At 39.2% G+C, this 19,392-nt stretch overlaps 2 protein-coding genes across 2 annotated transcripts in view; both read left to right on the top strand.

Annotated features, from left to right (window-relative positions):
• Positions 1-232: 232 nt before the first annotated feature.
• Positions 233-3,769, top strand: GSKIP (GSK3B interacting protein). Its single transcript, XM_083349622.1, has 3 exons — positions 233-582; positions 1,507-1,756; positions 2,108-3,769. Exons 1-3 carry the CDS (start codon positions 536-538, stop codon positions 2,267-2,269), a joined length of 459 nt encoding a protein of 152 aa, XP_083205748.1. The 5' UTR covers positions 233-535; the 3' UTR covers positions 2,270-3,769.
• Positions 3,770-4,164: 395 nt separating this feature from the next.
• AK7 (adenylate kinase 7) overlaps positions 4,165-19,392 on the top strand; it is a gene marked incomplete at its 3' end in the record, with an annotated part of 49,905 nt that continues 34,677 nt past the window's right edge. Inside the window, exons 1-10 of the mRNA XM_083353870.1 lie at positions 4,165-4,454; positions 7,480-7,665; positions 8,866-8,974; positions 9,997-10,091; positions 10,351-10,461; positions 11,288-11,371; positions 12,012-12,100; positions 13,616-13,706; positions 14,382-14,459; positions 16,180-16,329. Coding sequence (XP_083209996.1) covers positions 4,350-4,454; positions 7,480-7,665; positions 8,866-8,974; positions 9,997-10,091; positions 10,351-10,461; positions 11,288-11,371; positions 12,012-12,100; positions 13,616-13,706; positions 14,382-14,459; positions 16,180-16,329 — 1,098 coding nt within the window. The 5' untranslated portion in view covers positions 4,165-4,349. The remainder of the gene's footprint in view (positions 4,455-7,479; positions 7,666-8,865; positions 8,975-9,996; positions 10,092-10,350; positions 10,462-11,287; positions 11,372-12,011; positions 12,101-13,615; positions 13,707-14,381; positions 14,460-16,179; positions 16,330-19,392) is intronic.

Here is a 19,392-nt window from a genome sequence, read left to right as displayed (position 1 = left end):
CAATATCTCAGAGGCTGCCACGAAGAAGAGGGAGTCAAGCTATTGTCCAAAGCACCCGAAGGCAGAACAGGACAAGAAACAACGGAGGGAAACGAATCGAGGAGAGAAGCAACCTAGAACTAAGGAGAAAATTCCTGACAGTTAGAACAATTTAATCAGGGGAACAACCTGCCTCCAGAAGTTGTAAATGCTCCAACACTGGAAGATTTTAAGAAGAGACAGCATTTGTCTGAAATGGTATGGTTATCCTTCATTAAATACATTCCTAGCTCGGCTCCATTCCAATCCTCTTCTCTGCAGTCCTAGAATTCCCCTCCTAAACCACGTGGAAGCGCCATTGGCACCCGGAAGTGCCGCTCTTGTTTTCCAGGCCGCCAATCGTTAGTGAGCGTGGCACGTGACAGCTTGGAGAGTGGGAACAGGCGAGCCGGGGGGGGGGGGTGTCTTGCTGCCTACCGGCTTCCCGTAAAGGTGTTCACTGTTCGGAGCGGAGAGGCTTATCATCTCCGTAGTGAAGGGGCCAGGAGCCATTCTCATGCAAGACCGATTCGACGAGCAGACGCCGAAGGAGAATGGATATGGGTAGATATGCCCTCGCGATGGGGGTGGGTGGGGTGGAAATCATCTGGAGGAAGTTGGGTGGTTACACGGGAGACCGCGGGGGTGGCGATGCGACGGTTCAGTGCAACGTCGGAGAGAAAGGTGCATCCGCTGCTGGTATCTGCCCTGCGTTAGCCACTCTCCACCTGGGATCTTCCAGAGGTGTTGGGACCTCAACTTCCACGATTTCTAGAGAAAAAGGGAAGTTTCTCCGCCTCGGTTGTGGTGTGTCGGCCCGAGAGTGTCCTTTATGCATTCGTATAGATGCTTTGCAACATCGGCAAGTCAGCAACCAAGTTCAGAAAGCACCAAAGACTCCCCCAGTTCAACCTTAGTTACATATATTCCATTATTCTCAGGTTGCCTGGGGAGCTGGAGTTGTGCTACGCAAGAAATGCTGAGAAAGGGTTGTGGGGTTGATGAGAAATATGGGCTTCTGGATTGTAGGATATCAGTGCTCTTGGAGAGTGATAAGAAGGGAATGGCCTATAAAACAGAAGGTTGCAGCAAATGGGAAGGAAGTTTCTAAGCAAACATGCCCATACAGAAAATAGTAATAAACGATGAGGTTAAGTAGAAGAAAGAGGAGGTAGCCTAGTCTGTGTTGAATACACAGACTAGGCTACCTCCTCTTGGCTGATCAATTTGTTCAGAATCAATGAGTGCAACAAAAGCTTGCGCTTTGAAATCATGAAATTAAAATTTAAGTGATTATTTCAAAACTCTAAAATCCTAGGTATTTTTTTTTTAAAAAAAATCTGTGATCTATTTGGAATATCATGTTGCCTAAATGTTGCTATGAATTGTAATTAAAGTTCTAGATTTTCTGAAAAGTTCTGGCTGAATAAATGCAAGAGGTTATGCATATATTTTTGTTATATGTTATACATATATTTTTGTGTGCAGAATGGAGACTGATTATTCCATGGATGAATCCAATAACAGTGAGACTGAGAACCAGTCGGAATTCAAGGATTTTGAAGATGTGAAGGACATGAGAATAGAAGCAGAAGCTGTTGTGAATGATGTTTTGTTTGCTGTGAGCAATATGTTTGTCTCTAAAAGTCTCCCATGTGTTGAAGATGTAGCATACATCAATGTGGAAACTAGGGAAAAGAACAGATATTGCCTGGAGCTAACAGAAGCAGGACTCAGGGTAATGTTCCTTTTGCACATATATTTTTAAGTATTTGCTGCAGACTAGTAAACAACACTACATTGTTAAAAAAGCAGTCTACTTCCTTTTCCTTAAGTTCCAAATATTTTATATAGAAAATTTCCAGTAATCAGTAATTTGATGCAAATTACCCCATTTACCATAGCTATAAAAATCCGTGAAATTTATCTTTAGTATTAGTCACTTCTTGAGAATAACGTGTTATTGGTTGTCTTTTAAGTATTCAAAGGGAGAAAAAGCTCTAGAACATTTTATGTCGTCTTACTTTATCCATGTGTTTATATTGTGTTGGATCCTTTCTTACTTTTGAAATGTATTTTTCTTTTCTAGGTGGTTGCTTATGATTTTGACCAGGTGGATGACAGTTTACAGAATCCCTACCATGAGACTGTCTACTCTTTGTTAGACTCAGTTAGTCCAGCATATCGAGAAGCTTTTGGAAATGCATTACTACAAAGACTAGAAGCTTTGGAAAGTGATGGGCAGTCCTGATTGAATCTATAACCAAAAACTGTTGTAACTGAGAATTTTGAGCAGCTTATACTGAGACTTGGCAAAGGAATACTTTGTTTAACTTACATTTCTTGCTTTTAAAATACTTGCTCTATTAGTTGTAAAGGCACTACCTTCGTAACTGATGTTGTTCTCAGTAAATAAGTGAATTTGTTCTCAAAATTTCAAACAAAGTTATAGTTCTTGGTTAAATTTTTTTCAAGTGGTTGAATAATGTTTCAGTTTTAATCTGTATTAAATCAGTTCTTAATTTTAGTAATACTGCAGTTGCATTAAATATTTGTAACAAGATAATGCTTGTTCAAAATTTGCACAATAGTGTTTTCCAAGACTAGTTTATGAAGAAAATTGCCTTGCCAAGCTTAGTAAAATAGATTTTTCATTTACAATATTTATCTCAATTTGTTGTGCATTCTCTTAACTCACTAGGAAATCAGAATGAATGCTCTTAAATTGTATAATAAGATACACTCACAAACATTTGAAGTCCAATACTTATTAGCAGTAAAAAGCAGTGTTTATTGTATGGGTTGCAAATTGAATACTGAACAGAAGCTGAACTGTTGGCATAATGAATGTATTCATCAGTTGAAATACAAATGGTATAAGCACAAAGATAAGGAACTAAAAAGGTGCATTCTTCGTAAAGCCCCATCTTTCTTACAGTTTTTGCTAAAATGGAATACATATTTACAGTTTAAATGTTTACATAATGTACAGTATATTGGAAAGTATTTTGCACGCCTTAATATATTCCCAGTTACTAAATATTTCTATATTACCTTTAAGTATTTTATCCATTGTTTTAAATTAATGTACAAAACAATATTAACTCAAAACCAAAGAGTCAAGATGGATTTTAATTGAGAGAACAATTGGGTACCTAAATATGAAATTTGCTAACAGTGCTGCTCTAATATTTTGTTTTTAATTTTTATTGCTTGCAAAAAGGGCCTGTTTTTAAATGAAAGTTTACGCATAGCATAGTAGCACTGTGCAGTGATACATTTTGCTATATAATGATAACATTCCTAGTTCTCAGACAGATGAACTTCATAGTTTGAAGGACTTAAATGTCTTGCGCCTTTGAATCTATTTGGGTGTTAGATACCTTAGCTGAGAAGTTAGTCCAGGAATTTACATTTTTAATTGTTATAATGCTGTATTTCATTTTGTACATTTGTTTAAAAATATGAAGTGCACAAACAATTGAATACATATATGCTCACAATTAGATTTATAGGAGGAAATGTACTTTATGTAACTGACTTTGTTTTCCTTTGTGAATAACCTAGCCATGTTTATTGTTTACTTATTTATGTTAGAGGCTGTACATTTAAATAAAGGCACATAAATGATCTGTACAATGGGTCTTGTACTCTTAGGTCCCCTTCCCACTTTTAAAAATTGAGGTTTTGTTTGTATGGGTTATATTTATCAATATTTACGATATAAAAAAAATTAAAATGGATGCATTCACTGCCTCTTATCATTTGTCATAATAATTTGAAGGGACTTGTAATACTGTATTATTTTTCAAAATAGGCTGGCAAATAATTTTGATTTTGAGGACCTCTGAGAAGGGCGCTAAGGTTAAGAAAAATTGATAATAGAGTAATAAATGTAGCCAGTGTTTCTGATTATAACACACAAGCGTTGGACAGATGGATGGCTGAGTTTGTTTCCTCCCAATTATCCCTGTTTCCCTACATGCTAAAATCTGCACCCAAAATCAAGTTGGATTGATGTTTCAGAAGGATGCCCTTAGCCCTCCAGGGTGGTTGGACTGCAGCTTTAGACACTGGGCGTTCGGACCTCGATTGAGGAGCGGTGCGGTCCATCGAGATACGATAGTCAACTCCGACACGCCAACTTGTTATCGAGGAGACCCAGTTTTGGAGGCTGGCGTAGCGGAGGACGGAGGTTCTGTTTCAGTCTGAAGCCCCGCCCACTTCTCGTCTTTCGCTAAGTGCCCTTTGCTCCTCCTCCCATTCCTTTGCCGAGGCCAGCGCGTGAGTCGGTTGCCCAGCAACCTCGGGCCACTTTGTCAACGGCAACCATGTCGGACGAAGAGGAAGCGGTAGCGGAGGCAGAAGAGATCATTCGCAGCCAGAGGATCTTCCTCAACCATTTGGACAGCTATGGCGGCAGAAACATTGGGAAGGTGGGGGCGCAAGGATGCATTACTGAGAAACGGGAGGGAGGGTGGCCGTCCGCTTCGAGGCACGCCGCGGAGCCGCCAGATGCATCTCCATTGCAGCAAAGTTACGGGAAAGTCGCATTCGACTGAATGGATAGCATCAACACATCACCTGTACAAAGGGTTGGAAAAGAGTCCACTCGGCTTTTTTCTAGTCATGATATTTAAGTTATCACTCAACAGGTTAATTGTATGGGAAAGAGTGAGAAAGGAAATGAGGGATCTCTGAATATTTGTTGGACTTTGATAGTTGATGGCATAGGTTCAATACAAGATACCCTACTTTTCCTATAGCCATTCAAAGTAGCCAATTTTTCCAGTCCCCAATATTCAGTGAGATAGTCTGTAGTAATAAGATTAGGGATTGGGCTGAGAGCATTCAAGGATCTTCCCAATGTTTTAATCTCTAAACCCCACTGTCTGTATTTGAAGTAAAATGTTTATCTTCAAAACAGTTTACAAAGTGATTATATATCAATTACAGTTTTACATGTTTGGGTAGCCCTCCATCTGCTGTTTATCTGCAAGAAGTCAGTCATCATGAACCCTGTATATTCTGCTCTAGGGGATAAGCAATTCTTATGAAGAGTGTAGTTGTAGATATGAATCAAAAAAGAGCAATGAAAAGGGGAAAAATCAGCTTAACTTTAGACATATTTTCTACACAAATTAGGCCTTTCTCCTGTGTTGCTTTTAAGAGATCTTGCTGTCACATAACTCTGAGCTGCTTACAACGTAACAAAAATAGTATTGCAAAATATTAAAACAGGATAAAAACAGAATTAACACAAATAACTAAGTCAAAAGGATATACAATGGGTTAAAGGTAGAACCCTCTATTTAATCCAATAACCACTTCCACAATGGCCCACCCGTATCCAGACTCCAGAACAACCTGCAAGCCATATTTTAAGGCCTTTTTGGAAGGCTAAAAAGGTGGAGGTGGATCTCATATCAAGAGGTACAGTGTTCCAAAGGGTGGGAGCCAGGATAGAAAAGGCTCTCCTGTAGGACTCTGTCAACCATTTTTTGTGAAGGAGATTAACCTTGTGGCTTTTTCATACTCATATCTATATCTTTGTATTCCCCCCACCCTTTCTGGGACAGGATTTTAATTATTTGTATCTTTTATTTTTCACATTTTTGAACTGCCCCTGTCTCTCAATGTATAACACACTTGCAATGATTTATTCAATTAATTTATCAAAAGTTCTAGTGTTAGTCCACACCCATTGACTAAATATAGGGGAGTTTGCACAAATTATAGGCTAAAATGTGGCTATCTGGCTTATCATGCAAACATGCTATCCTATATATTCTCCAATACTTTGTTAAAGCTAGGACTCAAACTCCTCCTTAGCAATGTACATAACAATATAGTAGTGAAGGTAGCTCCAAGTTAGTGAAGATATAATTGTACAATGAAACACAGGTCATTCAGTCTCTTACATTACTGCAGCAACATGATTGGAGGGAATTTAACTGTGAAGGGGTATCTGTAATCAGTAACTGTTACTGAGATACTGTGATGTGAATAGCTATTTGTTGAATTGGGCCATAGCCTGGGATATTGCTGCTGTACCAGTTCTTGCTCCATATGATTCCTTTCTGAATTTCTGGAACTGATATTTGGGCTGAAAATACAGAATTTCCACTTTTGGGGAATTCCAGCCTTCCTGTCTAGAGGTTGGTTCTTAGGAGTTCATGTTATCCATGAGCTTGTCTCAAATAATGTCAGGCCTATCATATGTAGTGGTCATATAGCACTTTTTTTCTGAACAGTTGTGTGATCTAGAGAGGTTTTCTATCACTCCATTTACATCCTGATCATTTGCAATTGCTGGTCACCTGTGACTTTCATGGAGTGATGGCATCTATTCAGGTAGACTACCTGATCTATTTAATTTTCAAAGAGCTGCTTGGGAATTTTCCCAACCTTCTTTCTGGTGAACAATCAAGATCTGGGCATTATTGCTTTCAAATGACTTCTTTCTGGGATTCAGTTCTGGTTGATACTTTGATTCACTGAGACCTTCCAGGAAATGAAAAACCAGAAACAATGGCTAGAGTATGCCTACTCCAAAACAGCATTGGCCGAACCTATCACAACATCCAGGGAGAAGCTATGTATACAGCCACATTTGTCAGAGCTTTGGGAGAACTTAATTAGAAGATGCTGGTTTTTTGGGACCATTACAATGCTTTGGAACAGCCTCACAACTGAGGTCAGGCTATCCTCTTTATTTCTACAAAAATGTTGAAGATGGAACTATTTTGAGGACAGTTGCAATAATAATTATGATTGCTTTTAATCAGATTGTGGAATTTTAACATCTTATTTTCTCTATACAGTAGGCCACTCAGAAAAATTGATTATAGCAGGGTAGAGGTTTACACATTATGACTGAAGGCTTTATGGTTTTTTTATTGAACAAGAATAGATAGCAAAAAGAGAAAATAAGAGTGCATAAGATCTCATATCAACTTGTGTGTGTGTGTGAGAGAGAGAGAATTTATTTTAATAAGGTTGCCCAGCGTATATATCATAACTCTGAGTGACTTACAGTAAAATAACTAAAACATAAAAGGAGGAAATATGTAAAAAGAAATCTCACAAAACAACACCTGGGACTCTAAAATGCCACTCTGAAATAGAAAACAATTGTTGAGTTCCAATCAGACCCTATCCCAGTATTTGGGGGGGGGGGGGGGAAACCAGCTGTTTAAGTCTTTCTGGAAGGCTAGAAGGGGTGATGCCTGCCAGATCTCAGGAAGAGTGTGTTACACAGGGCAGGGGCTGCCACTGGGAGGCACACTCCTAGGTTACAGCATTGAGAAAGGTAGATAGGTAGGTAGGTAGAGAGGTAGAGATAGATAGATAGATAGATAGATAGATAGATAGATAGATAGATAGATAGAATAATGAATAACTGTGATTCATAACACTGAATTACCTTTTACCATCTTATTATTTATTGTACATTGTAAGTATCTGGCCAGTTGTACTGTTGGAGCCTCCTTGGAAGAAATAGCAGAGGAAGAGGAAGAAGATGAGGAAGGAAAATCAGTTGTTGAAACTGGGCCTCCTAAACCAAAAGAAGGAATATATCAAATAGTGGGAACTCTTTCACAGGCAGAGAATACAAAACCAGTTTTTGCCACGGAGGTATATACAGTAAGTATTCAATTTATTGAATAAAATTCTGGATGTGCATTTGATTCACATAGGATTTTTTTAAAAAATTGCAGGATCTTACAATATAAAGCAGCAAAAGAAAGTATATTGTGAATATAGTAGGCATTCTTGGGTAGGGAAAGGAGTAACAAATGATAAACAGTGTATTATGATAATACAAATTTCAGCTATTTTCTACATACACTTCAATATTACATGTCATTGAAAACCAGAGGTCAGAGTTTGTGTTGCAATTGCATGAGGCAAACTTCATTCCGACAACTTCTCCTAATTCAGTGGACACTTGGCCATAAAGTCCTTATCCCCTGGTCAGTGCAAGGATTCAGATTTAAGCAAAACACACACACACGCACACACACATATGTATATGTATATGTATATGTATATATATGACTGCATAGCCTCTATCAGTGAAGAGGTACCCAGCTCTTTGATCTAATGAATAATCCCTCTGCTGAAATGCTCCAATTGTTAGAGAGTTTCCCAAATGTTCAATTTTCCTAATGTTCAATATACTTTCTGTAGTTTAAGGCCTTAAACTTGAAACATTAAATTTAAGGCCATTATTCTGGGTTTTGCTCTTTGAGACAATAGAAAGCAGTTCTTCACCTTATTTATGACAAGAAGACAGGGTCTTAAAGGTGCCATTACATCTTCTTCACAATCTGTTCTTTGCTCTTAGGAGGAGGGCATTTGGTGCCTTGAGTTTTATATAAAACATATTTTAAAAGGTGGAAAATAGATAGATAGATAGATAGATAGATAGATAGATAGATAGATAGATAGATAGATGTGCTCTGCCAGTGCAAAAGCAGTGGAACTATTATTTTTGGTTATTTGGAAACTATATTGCACTTATGCATGTTCAGACAACTCACATCTTTTCAGAAGTTGTTTCATATGCAGCTTATTCATATGCTTATTTTATATACATGCTGTCTTATGAAATTTTTAAAAACCCTGTATTTTGCATTCCATACCTCTGCAGTGCTTTCCTTTTTGCATTCCATTTGATATTTCATACTGATTTGATGATAAATCACTGAAAAACACTATGGTTTTAAAGCTAGCCATAATCATGCCAAATTTTATCTTTTGGTGGCTAAATTTAGCTAGGCAATGAGAGATTTATATCAGATGAGTATCCACAATAACCTAAGATAAAGTGCTTATTTTTAGACAACTTCTCGAGATGAGTTGCTAGCTCGCATGTTAGAATGTGATATCATTATTTATAACATCACTGAAGACCCAAGAGAAATTGAGGAGGCAACTTGGGCAGCAACAGGTCAGTCAATTTGTTCTTTAAATAATATGGAGAATGTAATAATCTCATATTAGCAAACTTGTTTAGCTAATCTAGTTTAGCAAATGAAGCATTAAATTATAAAGAATTTCCTTAAATCTTCAGAAATTCACCTGGGCGTATCTTGCTGTTCTTTTTCATTATGTTTTAATTTGTGCTAAATGTATAGTATCTTAAGACATTCATACTGAGTGACTATTTGTCCAGTGACACTGCTGGATTAAATGGCTTGATCCAAGTGCACAGGTGAACTTTATTTATTTATTTATTATTGGGACTTATATGCCGCCCTATCTCCCGAAGGACTCAGGGCGGCTAACAACAATAACATACAATAAATACAGAAGTTAAGATAAAATTAAAATTAAAGGCCTCTGTACAATAAATTAAAATTAAAATAAATTAAAAATTAGAGTTAAAAATTAAAAACATAATTAAAATCCCTGTCAGTCCAGGTCAGCCAGGTGGAAAAGGAGTGTTTTGAGGCTGCGGTGAAAGGACTGGAGATCTGGGGCCATCCGAAGCTCATGGGGGAGCTAGTTCCACAGGGCTGGCGCTCCCACAGAGAAGGCCCTCCCCCTTAAATGCTTAAATTGGAATGCATAGGATAAGCTCCTTGTCATGTGACAGAGGATTATCATACACTTAAGTCATAGGTTTTCAAACTCATTCCAGCTTCACAATTATCCTGTATAATCATATACAGTACTGTAAGCAGAAAGCAATCAAGTGTGAAATCCTGATATGTGTGTATCACAGTCTTTATGAATGGATTACGACATCTGTCTTCTTCAATTAAGCACTCTCCATATGGACTATATAGCTACATCGACCCCACCAACAGGTGATGGGTGGGCATTATAGGAATTTGACAATACATTATTTAGTACAGTAATGCTATTCTTTATGTAGTACTGGGGAAGGATAAAGCCCATCGATATTTGTGATAAGGTATAAATTGAAACATTTTCTATTTATATTAACCTATAAACTATAAACTACAGCATTACATGCAGAATCAAAACACTTTGAAAAGCAGAAATTGTTCATTCTTCTATCAACAATAATGACATGGGCACGAAGCAAGCCTCTTGATCCGGTGAGTGATGGAAAAAACAAACAAATAATACAGTGTAATTAATTTTACTGATTAGTTTTCTACGGACCTGAAAACTGAGATTAATTATTGCTATAGCATACCATCTTTCAGATTAGCCAGAGGTCTTGATAGTATTGAGCTTAAACCTGTTTCTTCCCATTAAGATTTGAATAGCCTTCAGATGAAATGTATTAAAAACATGGGAGATTTTCAATGTTCATATTAAGAAAATCATCCTCTGCCTATCTGTTCAATCCAGGAAGATCCAGAAATACCTTTTACTGAAGAAGACTATCGTAGAAGAAAACCCCATCTTAATTTTATGGAACACATCAATGCTGAAAAAACCATTATCAAACTTGGGAAAACAGTAAGCATTAATACAAAAGGTTGTATATTTCCAAGCTTGTATAGAAATCCAAGTCCAAGCATTCCATTCCCTCTAGAGGCTCTGACTCTTTCACTTAGGAAGAATAAATGCTATAAATATCTTATCTTCTGCAAGTAGATCAAAGGTCCAAACTTTGCAGTATCATGATCCCCTAAAGTAGTAAATGGATGTGAACGTCATGAATAAAACTATCAATTTCACTAGGATTAGGATTAGATTATAAGTACCGGTATATAGCTTTTAATAATTAAATGCTTCCCAAACTTTCTGGTAGTACTTACCCTCATGCATGCACAATTTTTCCAAGTCATCCTTGCAAAATTCAAGACAGAAGAACTGTCAAAGGATTTAGTTTTGTAAGCTCCCTCTGATGTTCACAACTAGACTGAAACCAATAATCTGAAAACCCCTAAAGAAGTCCCTTCAACCCCCCCCCCCAAATAATACTGTGCAGTGATAGCACCATCCTTTCGTTAGCTAACAAGAATAGAGGCTATTGAAAGGAACTGTCAGGAAGTAAAAATGATTGAAGTTATCTACTAAAATGTCTGGTTATTTTGAAGATTAGCCTGACCATTAGCCCTTGCTTAGAAGGTTTAACTTGCCTCTTAAATTTAACATTTTAAATAATTTCTAAACAGATTTTTTTTTCTTCTCAGCCCAGGTACTTCTTTTATCTTCATCCAGTTTGCTGTTCTAATTTATTATCTTCTACCTTATTACATGGGTTGTTACAGTAGAAATGAATTCAACTACTTTTCTAAATTTCTTTGAATAGAGACATTTTTTTAATCTTTCTCCCCAGAACAAAAACAAATTTGGCACATATGTTGTTGCTTCAGGTGTTCAGTATGGAGCTGAAGAAAGACTTCTCCACTACTTTTTTAAGGTAATGAATTACAAAATTAATACTGTACAACTTATCCAGAAAGAAAATATCTAACCTTACAGATTAAAATGACTAGTTAATCCCAGCACAGCCTTCTAATGGAGCTTTTTTAAACCAGCAGATGGCAATAGCTGTAGAGTTACATTCCCTGAAACTGCAGCCGCCTCCATCATTAAATAGAACCTTAGAGGCTTTCAGAAGTGTATTTATTATTACATTACATGTAGTTTTAATTGCATAAAAACATTTATTTCTGTCCTGGCACAACCTATTTATTTTGGCTTACCTATTTTTGAAATATGGTCCATGACAAGTCATTCAATACCGAAGTGCTGCCTTCAACCCAAAACGGTTTTGCACTCCTTGTCTAAGGTATTCCCACTCATGGTTCCTAATCTACCACCCCCACTATAAAAAAGCCAAGATACGTTTTGCAATCATGCATTTTCTCTATCATTTGTAGTTGTAATTTCTTGTCATTTAATGGCTGTTTATAATACAGCCAGACATAGTATTCAAGTTCTACAATACCTGTAATTAATGTGGTCCTTTTAATTGCTAAGCTACCTTCTTAGGTGAATGATACAAAAACATACTATTGTATATATGGTAGATTAAACTACTTCGTAAATATTTGCAGTTATCTTGGCTTGGGGAGACTCCTATAATACCATGTTTTGGAGATGGACGAAATGTGGTTCCAACCATTCATATTACTGACTTAGCAGCGTAAGTATACTTTTTTTCTTTTTTGCTATACAGGTAGTTGACTTACAACCATTCATTTAGTGACAGTTCAAAGATACACCATTGTAGCATCCCTCTAGTCTTATGATCAAAATTTGAGCACTTGGCAACTGGCATGTATTTATGACAGTTCTACTGTCCCGGGGTCATATGGTCATCATTTTAAATTTTCCCAGTTGGCTTCTGTCAAGCAAAGTCAAGGGGGGAAGCCAAATTCACTTAAAAACTGATTCACTTAGCAACTGCAGTGATTTACTTAACAACTATTGCAAAAAAGGTCATAGAATGGGTCACCACAACTGTCTTGCTTAGCAACAAAAATTTTGGGCTCAATTATGGCCTTTTAACTATGGTGCTGGAGAAGACTCCTGCGGGTCTGTTGGACTGCAAGGCGATCAAACCGGTCAGTCCTAGAGGAGATCAACCCTGACTGCTCTTTAGAAGTCCAGATTCTAAAGCTAAAACTCAAATACTTTGGCCACCTAATGAGAAGGAAGGACTCACTGGAGAAGAGCCTAATGCTGGGAAAGATTGAGGGCAATAGAAGAAGGGGACGACAGAGAATGAGGTGGCTGGATGGAGTCACTGAAGCAGTAGGCGTGAGCTTAAATGGACTCCAGAAGATGGTAGAGGACAGGAAGGCCTGGAGGAACGTTGTCCATAGGGTTGTGATGGGTCGGACATGACTTCGCAGCTAACAACAATAACAACAATGGCCGTACGTCAAGGGCTATCTGTATCCCAGAACTTCAGAATTTTGCTGATGTCTTCCCTGTGGCGCTATTGAAACTAATAACATGTTCCCTTCATGTTAACGGTAGTGAATCACTTACAATGTTCTTCACCTTGAGTTATGTGTAAAAATAATAAAGATGAGATACAAATAAATAAAATATAAACAAGCTTTAAGCCTTTTTGTAAGTTTCCAGATTGGTTTATTTTAATTTACAGATTCCTGCACTTTAAAAACATCCATGGAAAAGAATGTTGCCTAATGCCAAATACTTCACAAAAGTAAAACTTTTATGTCTTTGGTTAAGAACTAAACTATCTACGAGAAATAGTACAGTAGAGAGCCAGTCTGATACAGTGGTTAAGATATCATATTAGAAAATCAGAGACCCTGCCTTTGCCACAAAGCCAGCTTGGAGACTTTGGGCTAGTTACTTCCTCTCAGCCTTAGGAAGGAGGCAATGGCAACCAATTGTCAAGAAATCTGCAGGAACTTGTCCAGGCAGTCTCTGAAAATTGGACACAATTGAAGAGAAGGGGAAAAAAGCAATAGTTACAGAGTGCTAATAAGGAAGGGATCCATCTTCAGTTACTTTGGGTCAACTCCCCCCCCCAACACTGCACCATTACTCTTTTAAATTTACAAACCCTAGTGAATCATTTTTTCAGGAGTTATGTGGAAGAAACTAAATTATTGTTCCTTTACTTTTATATATTCATTGTATACTGTAATCACTGTACATTCTGTGTATCCATTCACATCAGAGTGTTGCAGAATATAGCAGATCATAGACCAAGGACCAATTACTTAGTTGCAGTGGATGAATCAACACAAACCCTGGGTGAAATTGTGAAGGTAAAGTAGTTGAAGAATTTTAACTTGTCAGATCTATTTTCATGGTACGCAACACATTTTCAAAATCTCTGTTCTAAATACAATTAAAAAGATGTTACAAATAGAAGACAAATGAAATATATAATAAATGTGATTTATAGAGCTAAAGGGGAGAATTTGCTATTACTAGAGGAATCAGAAGGTCACACTACCCTTTCCAATTTCCCCCTGCCTAAAATGGGTTAGAGATTAAAAGAAGAATATATTAAACCTGAAACCAGATAAGAAAGAAATGATTATTGTCCTAGGATCACAATCCTTGAAAGATGATAAATATCTTGAATAGAGAGTTATGCCTATCCAAAAAGCAGATATACAATTTAGGGATGTCTCTGGATCACATCTCTAACTAAAAATATAGAATTTTGCAAATTAATATTTCTGCATCATAAAACATTTATTACAAAGAGGTTGCTTAGGTTACAGCTTCTACAATCTGCAGCAGTCTTGTATGGAATTGCAGGGGTAGCATTTAGCAAAAAAGCGGTGGATTGTGCTTTGTTTCTTAGTACCATTGATTCAATATTAAGTGTTAATGTTATAGCTTTATGGCTTAAAAATAATAAACAATACTTTGCACTTTTAATGATTGGTTATTTGTGGTTATTTTCTTGTTTTGTTATTTTTCTCTATAAGTGCATCAGCAAAAATGTGGGGCCAGGAAAAATGCAGAAGATTCCAAGAGAAAATGCTTTCCTGAGTAAAGATTTAACGGTACTATTACCTTTCTGAATAGTTTCTACTAGAAAGAATTTTATCTAGGAACAGATCATTTGAAAAAGAGATTTGTATTGCTCCCATATTGACTTCATTTAAATAAGGCCTTAAAATGTTTGGCTAGGTTAGGTTGTCAGTTGTGGGAATGTTATTATGTCATATGGAGTGTTTGTTGTTCTATTCTGGATATGTTCTATTCATTTTTTCCTCATTGTATATTTATTTCAATCTTTCTTTCAATAGTTTATGTTGCCCAGACCCATCATGGAGGTGGGCAGACCTGTAAATTTGATAAAGTTCAACTAGTTGCAGTTTCCTTCTCATGTCATATAGCAGCTTTGGGCAGAGTTTGATCTAGGTGGAAGGATTACAACTGGCATTTACAGTGAGAGAAAAAGAGGTGTATTGCCATTTAAAAATAAGATTTGGTGTTGCTCAGGTTATCCAATGTGGTCAACCTTTCAGACTTATAACTAGCAGAAAAGGAGTGGAGGGTGGGGGAGGAAGATCAATTTGAGAAAATGTGAGTAATCAGTTAAATGTATAAGCAACACTTTCCATTTTTATACTGATATTCTATTTATTCATGTATTAAAAAAAGGTAAAGGTTCCCCCGCACATGCGTGCTAGTCGTTTCCAACTCTAGGGGCCGGTGCTCATCTCTGTTTCAAAGCCGAAGAGCCAGCGCTTGTCCGAGGACGTCTCCGTGGTCATGTGGCCGGCATGACTAGACGCCAAAGGCGCACGGAACGCTGTTACCTTCCCACCGGAGTGGTCCCTATTTTTCTATTTGCATTTTTTTTACGTGCTTTCGAACTGCTAGGTTGGCAGAAGCTGGGACGAGTAACAGGCGCTCACTCTGTTACGCGGCACTTGGGATTTGACCCGCCAAACTGCCGACCTTCTGATGGACAAGCTCAGCGTCCTAACCCACTGAGCCACCGCGTCCCTTATTCATGTATTACAAATCTCAAAATTATCAATCATGTGTCTTGGTAACAGTTATGTTGATATATTGTAATGGGTTTTGTCATAGCAGGTGCAGTTCCCAGCTGACTCTAAAGGGTCTCTAGATTAGTTTTAAATTATTCAGAAGGGGGGGAAAATCACCAGGAGTTTCCAGGGATTTAAGATAGATTGAGAAGTTGAAAAAAGAGTGTCCAAAAGCAATAGCAAACCACTTCTGTAATGTTGCCAAAAACTAAAATGAAGGTATGCATGGATATAGTTTGTAGGCCTAAATTAGTACATCGATAACATTGTTTGATGTGAGTTACAGAGAAAATACCCCTGTAAAATATTCATTGGGTTCAGTTGAAACTTCTTTTTAAAAATTCATATACTCTAGCTGAAATTCTGAAACCCAAATGTCAGAAGCAACTATTGTTCTTTATATTATTCACTATTTCATCCTGCCATGAGTTTAAGAACTACCTCTGACATCTTGCATAAATTCCATCCTGCTCTGAAGAAAGAGACATCTGCACTTAGAACTTTTAACAGTTATAGCCTGGAGAAGGCTCATGATTTTTGTCTGATCCCCAGATTAAGATATTTATAATTCATAAGAAATTTAGAAAAGTGTTGTTTCACCTTTTTTTCTTATTCATCTGTATTTTAAAATTTAATTTTCATTATGAAGTATGCTGCTATATTATACTATGCAGAAAGACAGTTTATAAATATAGCTAATAACAGTTTCTTGCACTTCCTTCAGCAAACATACTTGGACGAATTGTTTGTGAATCTACGAATGGAAGCTGTATTCTTGAAAGAGAACTTCAACATAAAATGGGTTGCTCAAGGAGGGATAATAGATAATATCGAACAAGTTGTCAATGAGTATAAAGTATCTCGTGGATTATTGGTAATAATAATGGAAATCCATACTTATAATGAATGAGTGAATTGTGAACTGTTATTTCCTGTACAATTTGGAGAAAACATGTATTTATATATCAACTGATTATCTATAAAAATAAAAAAATAGTGTTCAAATCCCACATTCCAATATACTGGAGAAGATATAGTACTCCCATATCAATAGAACAATCATTCTAGTCTAGATTTGCTGAGTTCTGAAATGAAGGAAGAAATAATAGTTCAAAAATCTGAAAAAAATTCTAAATCAATATAAATGTGGGTACCCCACCCACTCCCCGCCACACAAAGTACCTCTGAAACAGCCAATCAGCAGAGACTTGCCAACATTTAAAGCCATCTGCAAAAGAAACTTAATGACATTTTAAACTGCTGACCTTGTAGACAAAAAAACAAAAAAGAGTAGACAGTAACTATTACTATCACCGAGCAATTTGTGTTTGTCCAAATGAAGTATGAGCCTAAAGGCTTACATTCAAATCCAATTTCACACATGAAAAGAAAGGTTCCTTAACACCTAAACATGTTTAATTCAAGAATATTGTGTGAATCAATTGTGTAGGCCCTCTATGGATTAACTGGTCCATTGAAGATCACCACTGTTTCTGGTAAATTTTGTGGACAACCTCTAATATTTAGACCATTTTTTTCAATGGTCCAGCCCTTATAAATAGCTTCTCGACCCTTCTTCTCTCCCAGCTATAAATTGAGTGTGACCTATACATGTCTGAAAAATTATGTAAATATGGGAAATCACGGTTGCATTGTCTATTATAGTTGCCTTTTAAAAATATTTTTTTAATCCACAGTCTTGATTTAAATTGTGAAGAATGTACTTAAATTTGATGATCTTGGTGGGGGCTCTCCATTTATTATGCCCCTGTCATGGACCGATCATCACCTCCTGCGGCTGGTCTTCTGTTTTGCCACCCCCTGCCGTGGGGGTACGGAGCCAATTAGATGGTACCGCCCCAGACGCTTAATGGATCCTGATAGATTCCAGGCGGCGCTGGGGTCCCCACCTGCCTCCGTTGCTCACAACTCGGCAGATGCCCTAGTGGAAGCCTGGGAAAGGACGGCCACTGAGGCACTCGACCAAGTTGTACCCTTGCGGCCCCTGACCCGGTCCAGATCCCAACGAGCTCCATGGTTCTCCTTGGAGCTCCGGGAGATGAAGCGTCAGAAACGGGGCCTAGAGAGCTGTTGGAGGTCCAGCCGATCTGAATCCGACCGGTTGCGACTAAGAACCTTTATTAGGTCTTATCTCGCAGCGATGAGGACGGCGAGGTGTAATTACTTCTCTGCCCTCATCGCGTCTGCAGAAAATCGCCCGGCCGCCCTGTTCAGGGTGACCCGCTCCCTCCTTAATCAGGAGGTGAGGGAGGATCCCTTGCAGGGCCGTGCCGAGGAGTTTGGACAACATCTGCTGGAAAAAATCGCTCGGATTTGGACCGGTCTGGACTCCAACTGGGCAGAGTCTGACGAGCAGGACACAGGCGGTCTTGTCGATGTTATTTGGGTGGAGTTTAATTCTGTAACCCCTGAGGAAGTGGACAGGATTATGGGGAGGCTGAGCTCCACCACATGTTTATTGGACCCGTGCCCTTCTTGGCTGGTCTATGCAGCCCGGGAGAGGACACGAGGCTGGTTCCAGGCAGTTATATCTGCTTCCTTGAGTGAGGGTAGCTTCCCCGCCGTCTTGAAGGAGGCGGTGGTGAGACCTCTCCTCAAGAAGCCTGCCCTGGACCCAGCTGTTTTGAACAACTTTCATCCGGTCTCCAACCTTCGCTTTCTTGCGAAGGTTGTTGAGAGTGTGGTGGCGCATCAGCTTCCCCTGGTCCTGGATGAAGCGGATTATCTAGACCCATTCCAATCGGGTTTCAGGCCCAGGTACAGCACGGAGACGGCATTGGTCGCTCTGGTGAATGATGTCTGGAGGGCTCGGGACAGAGGACATTCCTCTGTCCTTGTCCTATTAGACCTCTCGGTGGCTTTCGATACCATCAACCATGGTATCCTGCTGCGGCGTCTCAGGGGATTGGGAGTGGGAGGCACAGTTCTTCAGTGGTTCTCCTCCTATCTCCTGGGACGCTCGCAGTCGGTGTTGGCAGGAGGGCAGAGGTCGACCCCTAGGACCCTCGCTTGTGGAGTTCCTTAGGGGTCAGTCCTCTCGCCTCTCCTGTTCAACATCTACATTAAACCGCTGGGTGAGATCATTTGTGGTTTTGGAGTTGGGTATCATCAATATGCCGATGATACCCAACTTTTTATTCTGACCCCAAACCACCCCAGTGATGCCCTTGATGTGATGTCCCGTTGCCTGGAGGCGGTGCGGGCCTGGATGGGGAGGAACAGACTTCAACTCAACCCCGACAAGCCTGAGTGGCTGTGCATTCTGGCATCCCGGGACATTCAAAATATTCCATCTCTTTTTATGGGGGGTGAGTCTTTACCCCCCGTGGATAGGGCTCGCAACTTGGGAGTCCTCCTAGATTCATGACTCACTCTGGAAGATCATATAGACTAGGGGGGCTTTCGCCCAGGTTCGCCTGGTGCGCCAGTTGTGGCCCTATCTGGACCGGGATGCCCTGTGTACGGTCACTCATGCGCTCGTGACCTCTCACCTGGACTACTGCAATGCTCTCTACATGGGGCTTCCCTTGAAGACCACTCGGAGGCTCCAACTGGTACAGAATGCAGCCGCGAGAGTTGTCTTGGGAGTTTCCCGGTACTCCCATGTTACACCTTTGCTCCGTGAGCTACATTGGTTACCGGTTGTCTTCCGGGTGAGGTTCAAGGTTTTGGTTATGATCTTCAAGTCCTTACATGGCATGGGTCCGGGATACCTCGAGGACCACCTGCTGCCGGCGTCAACTCCCCTCCGCCCTGTGCGTGCCCACAGAGAGGGCCTCCTCAGGGTGCCTCCAGTCAGGGAATGTCGACTGGTGGCCCCCAGGGGGAGGGCCTTCTCTGTGGGTGCTCCGGCATTATGGAACCAACTGCCGGTTAAGCTCCGGATGGCACCGGACCTCCGCTCCTTCCGCCGCGG

This window comes from Vipera ursinii, assembly GCF_947247035.1.
Source record: "Vipera ursinii genome assembly, chromosome: 1".
Classification (NCBI taxonomy): domain Eukaryota; kingdom Metazoa; phylum Chordata; class Lepidosauria; order Squamata; family Viperidae; genus Vipera; species Vipera ursinii.
This window is presented reverse-complemented; position numbering and strand designations above follow the sequence as displayed.

Bases quoted from the DNA above. Each gene is read 5' to 3' on its own strand.
- GSKIP (XM_083349622.1), top strand. From the start codon at position 536: ATGCAAGACCGATTCGACGAGCAGACGCCGAAGGAGAATGGATATGG. The intron at 583-1,506 runs GTAGATATGCCC...TTTTGTGTGCAG, and splicing joins CCGAAGGAGAATGGATATGG to AATGGAGACTGATTATTCCA. The intron at 1,757-2,107 runs GTAATGTTCCTT...TTTCTTTTCTAG, and splicing joins TAACAGAAGCAGGACTCAGG to GTGGTTGCTTATGATTTTGA.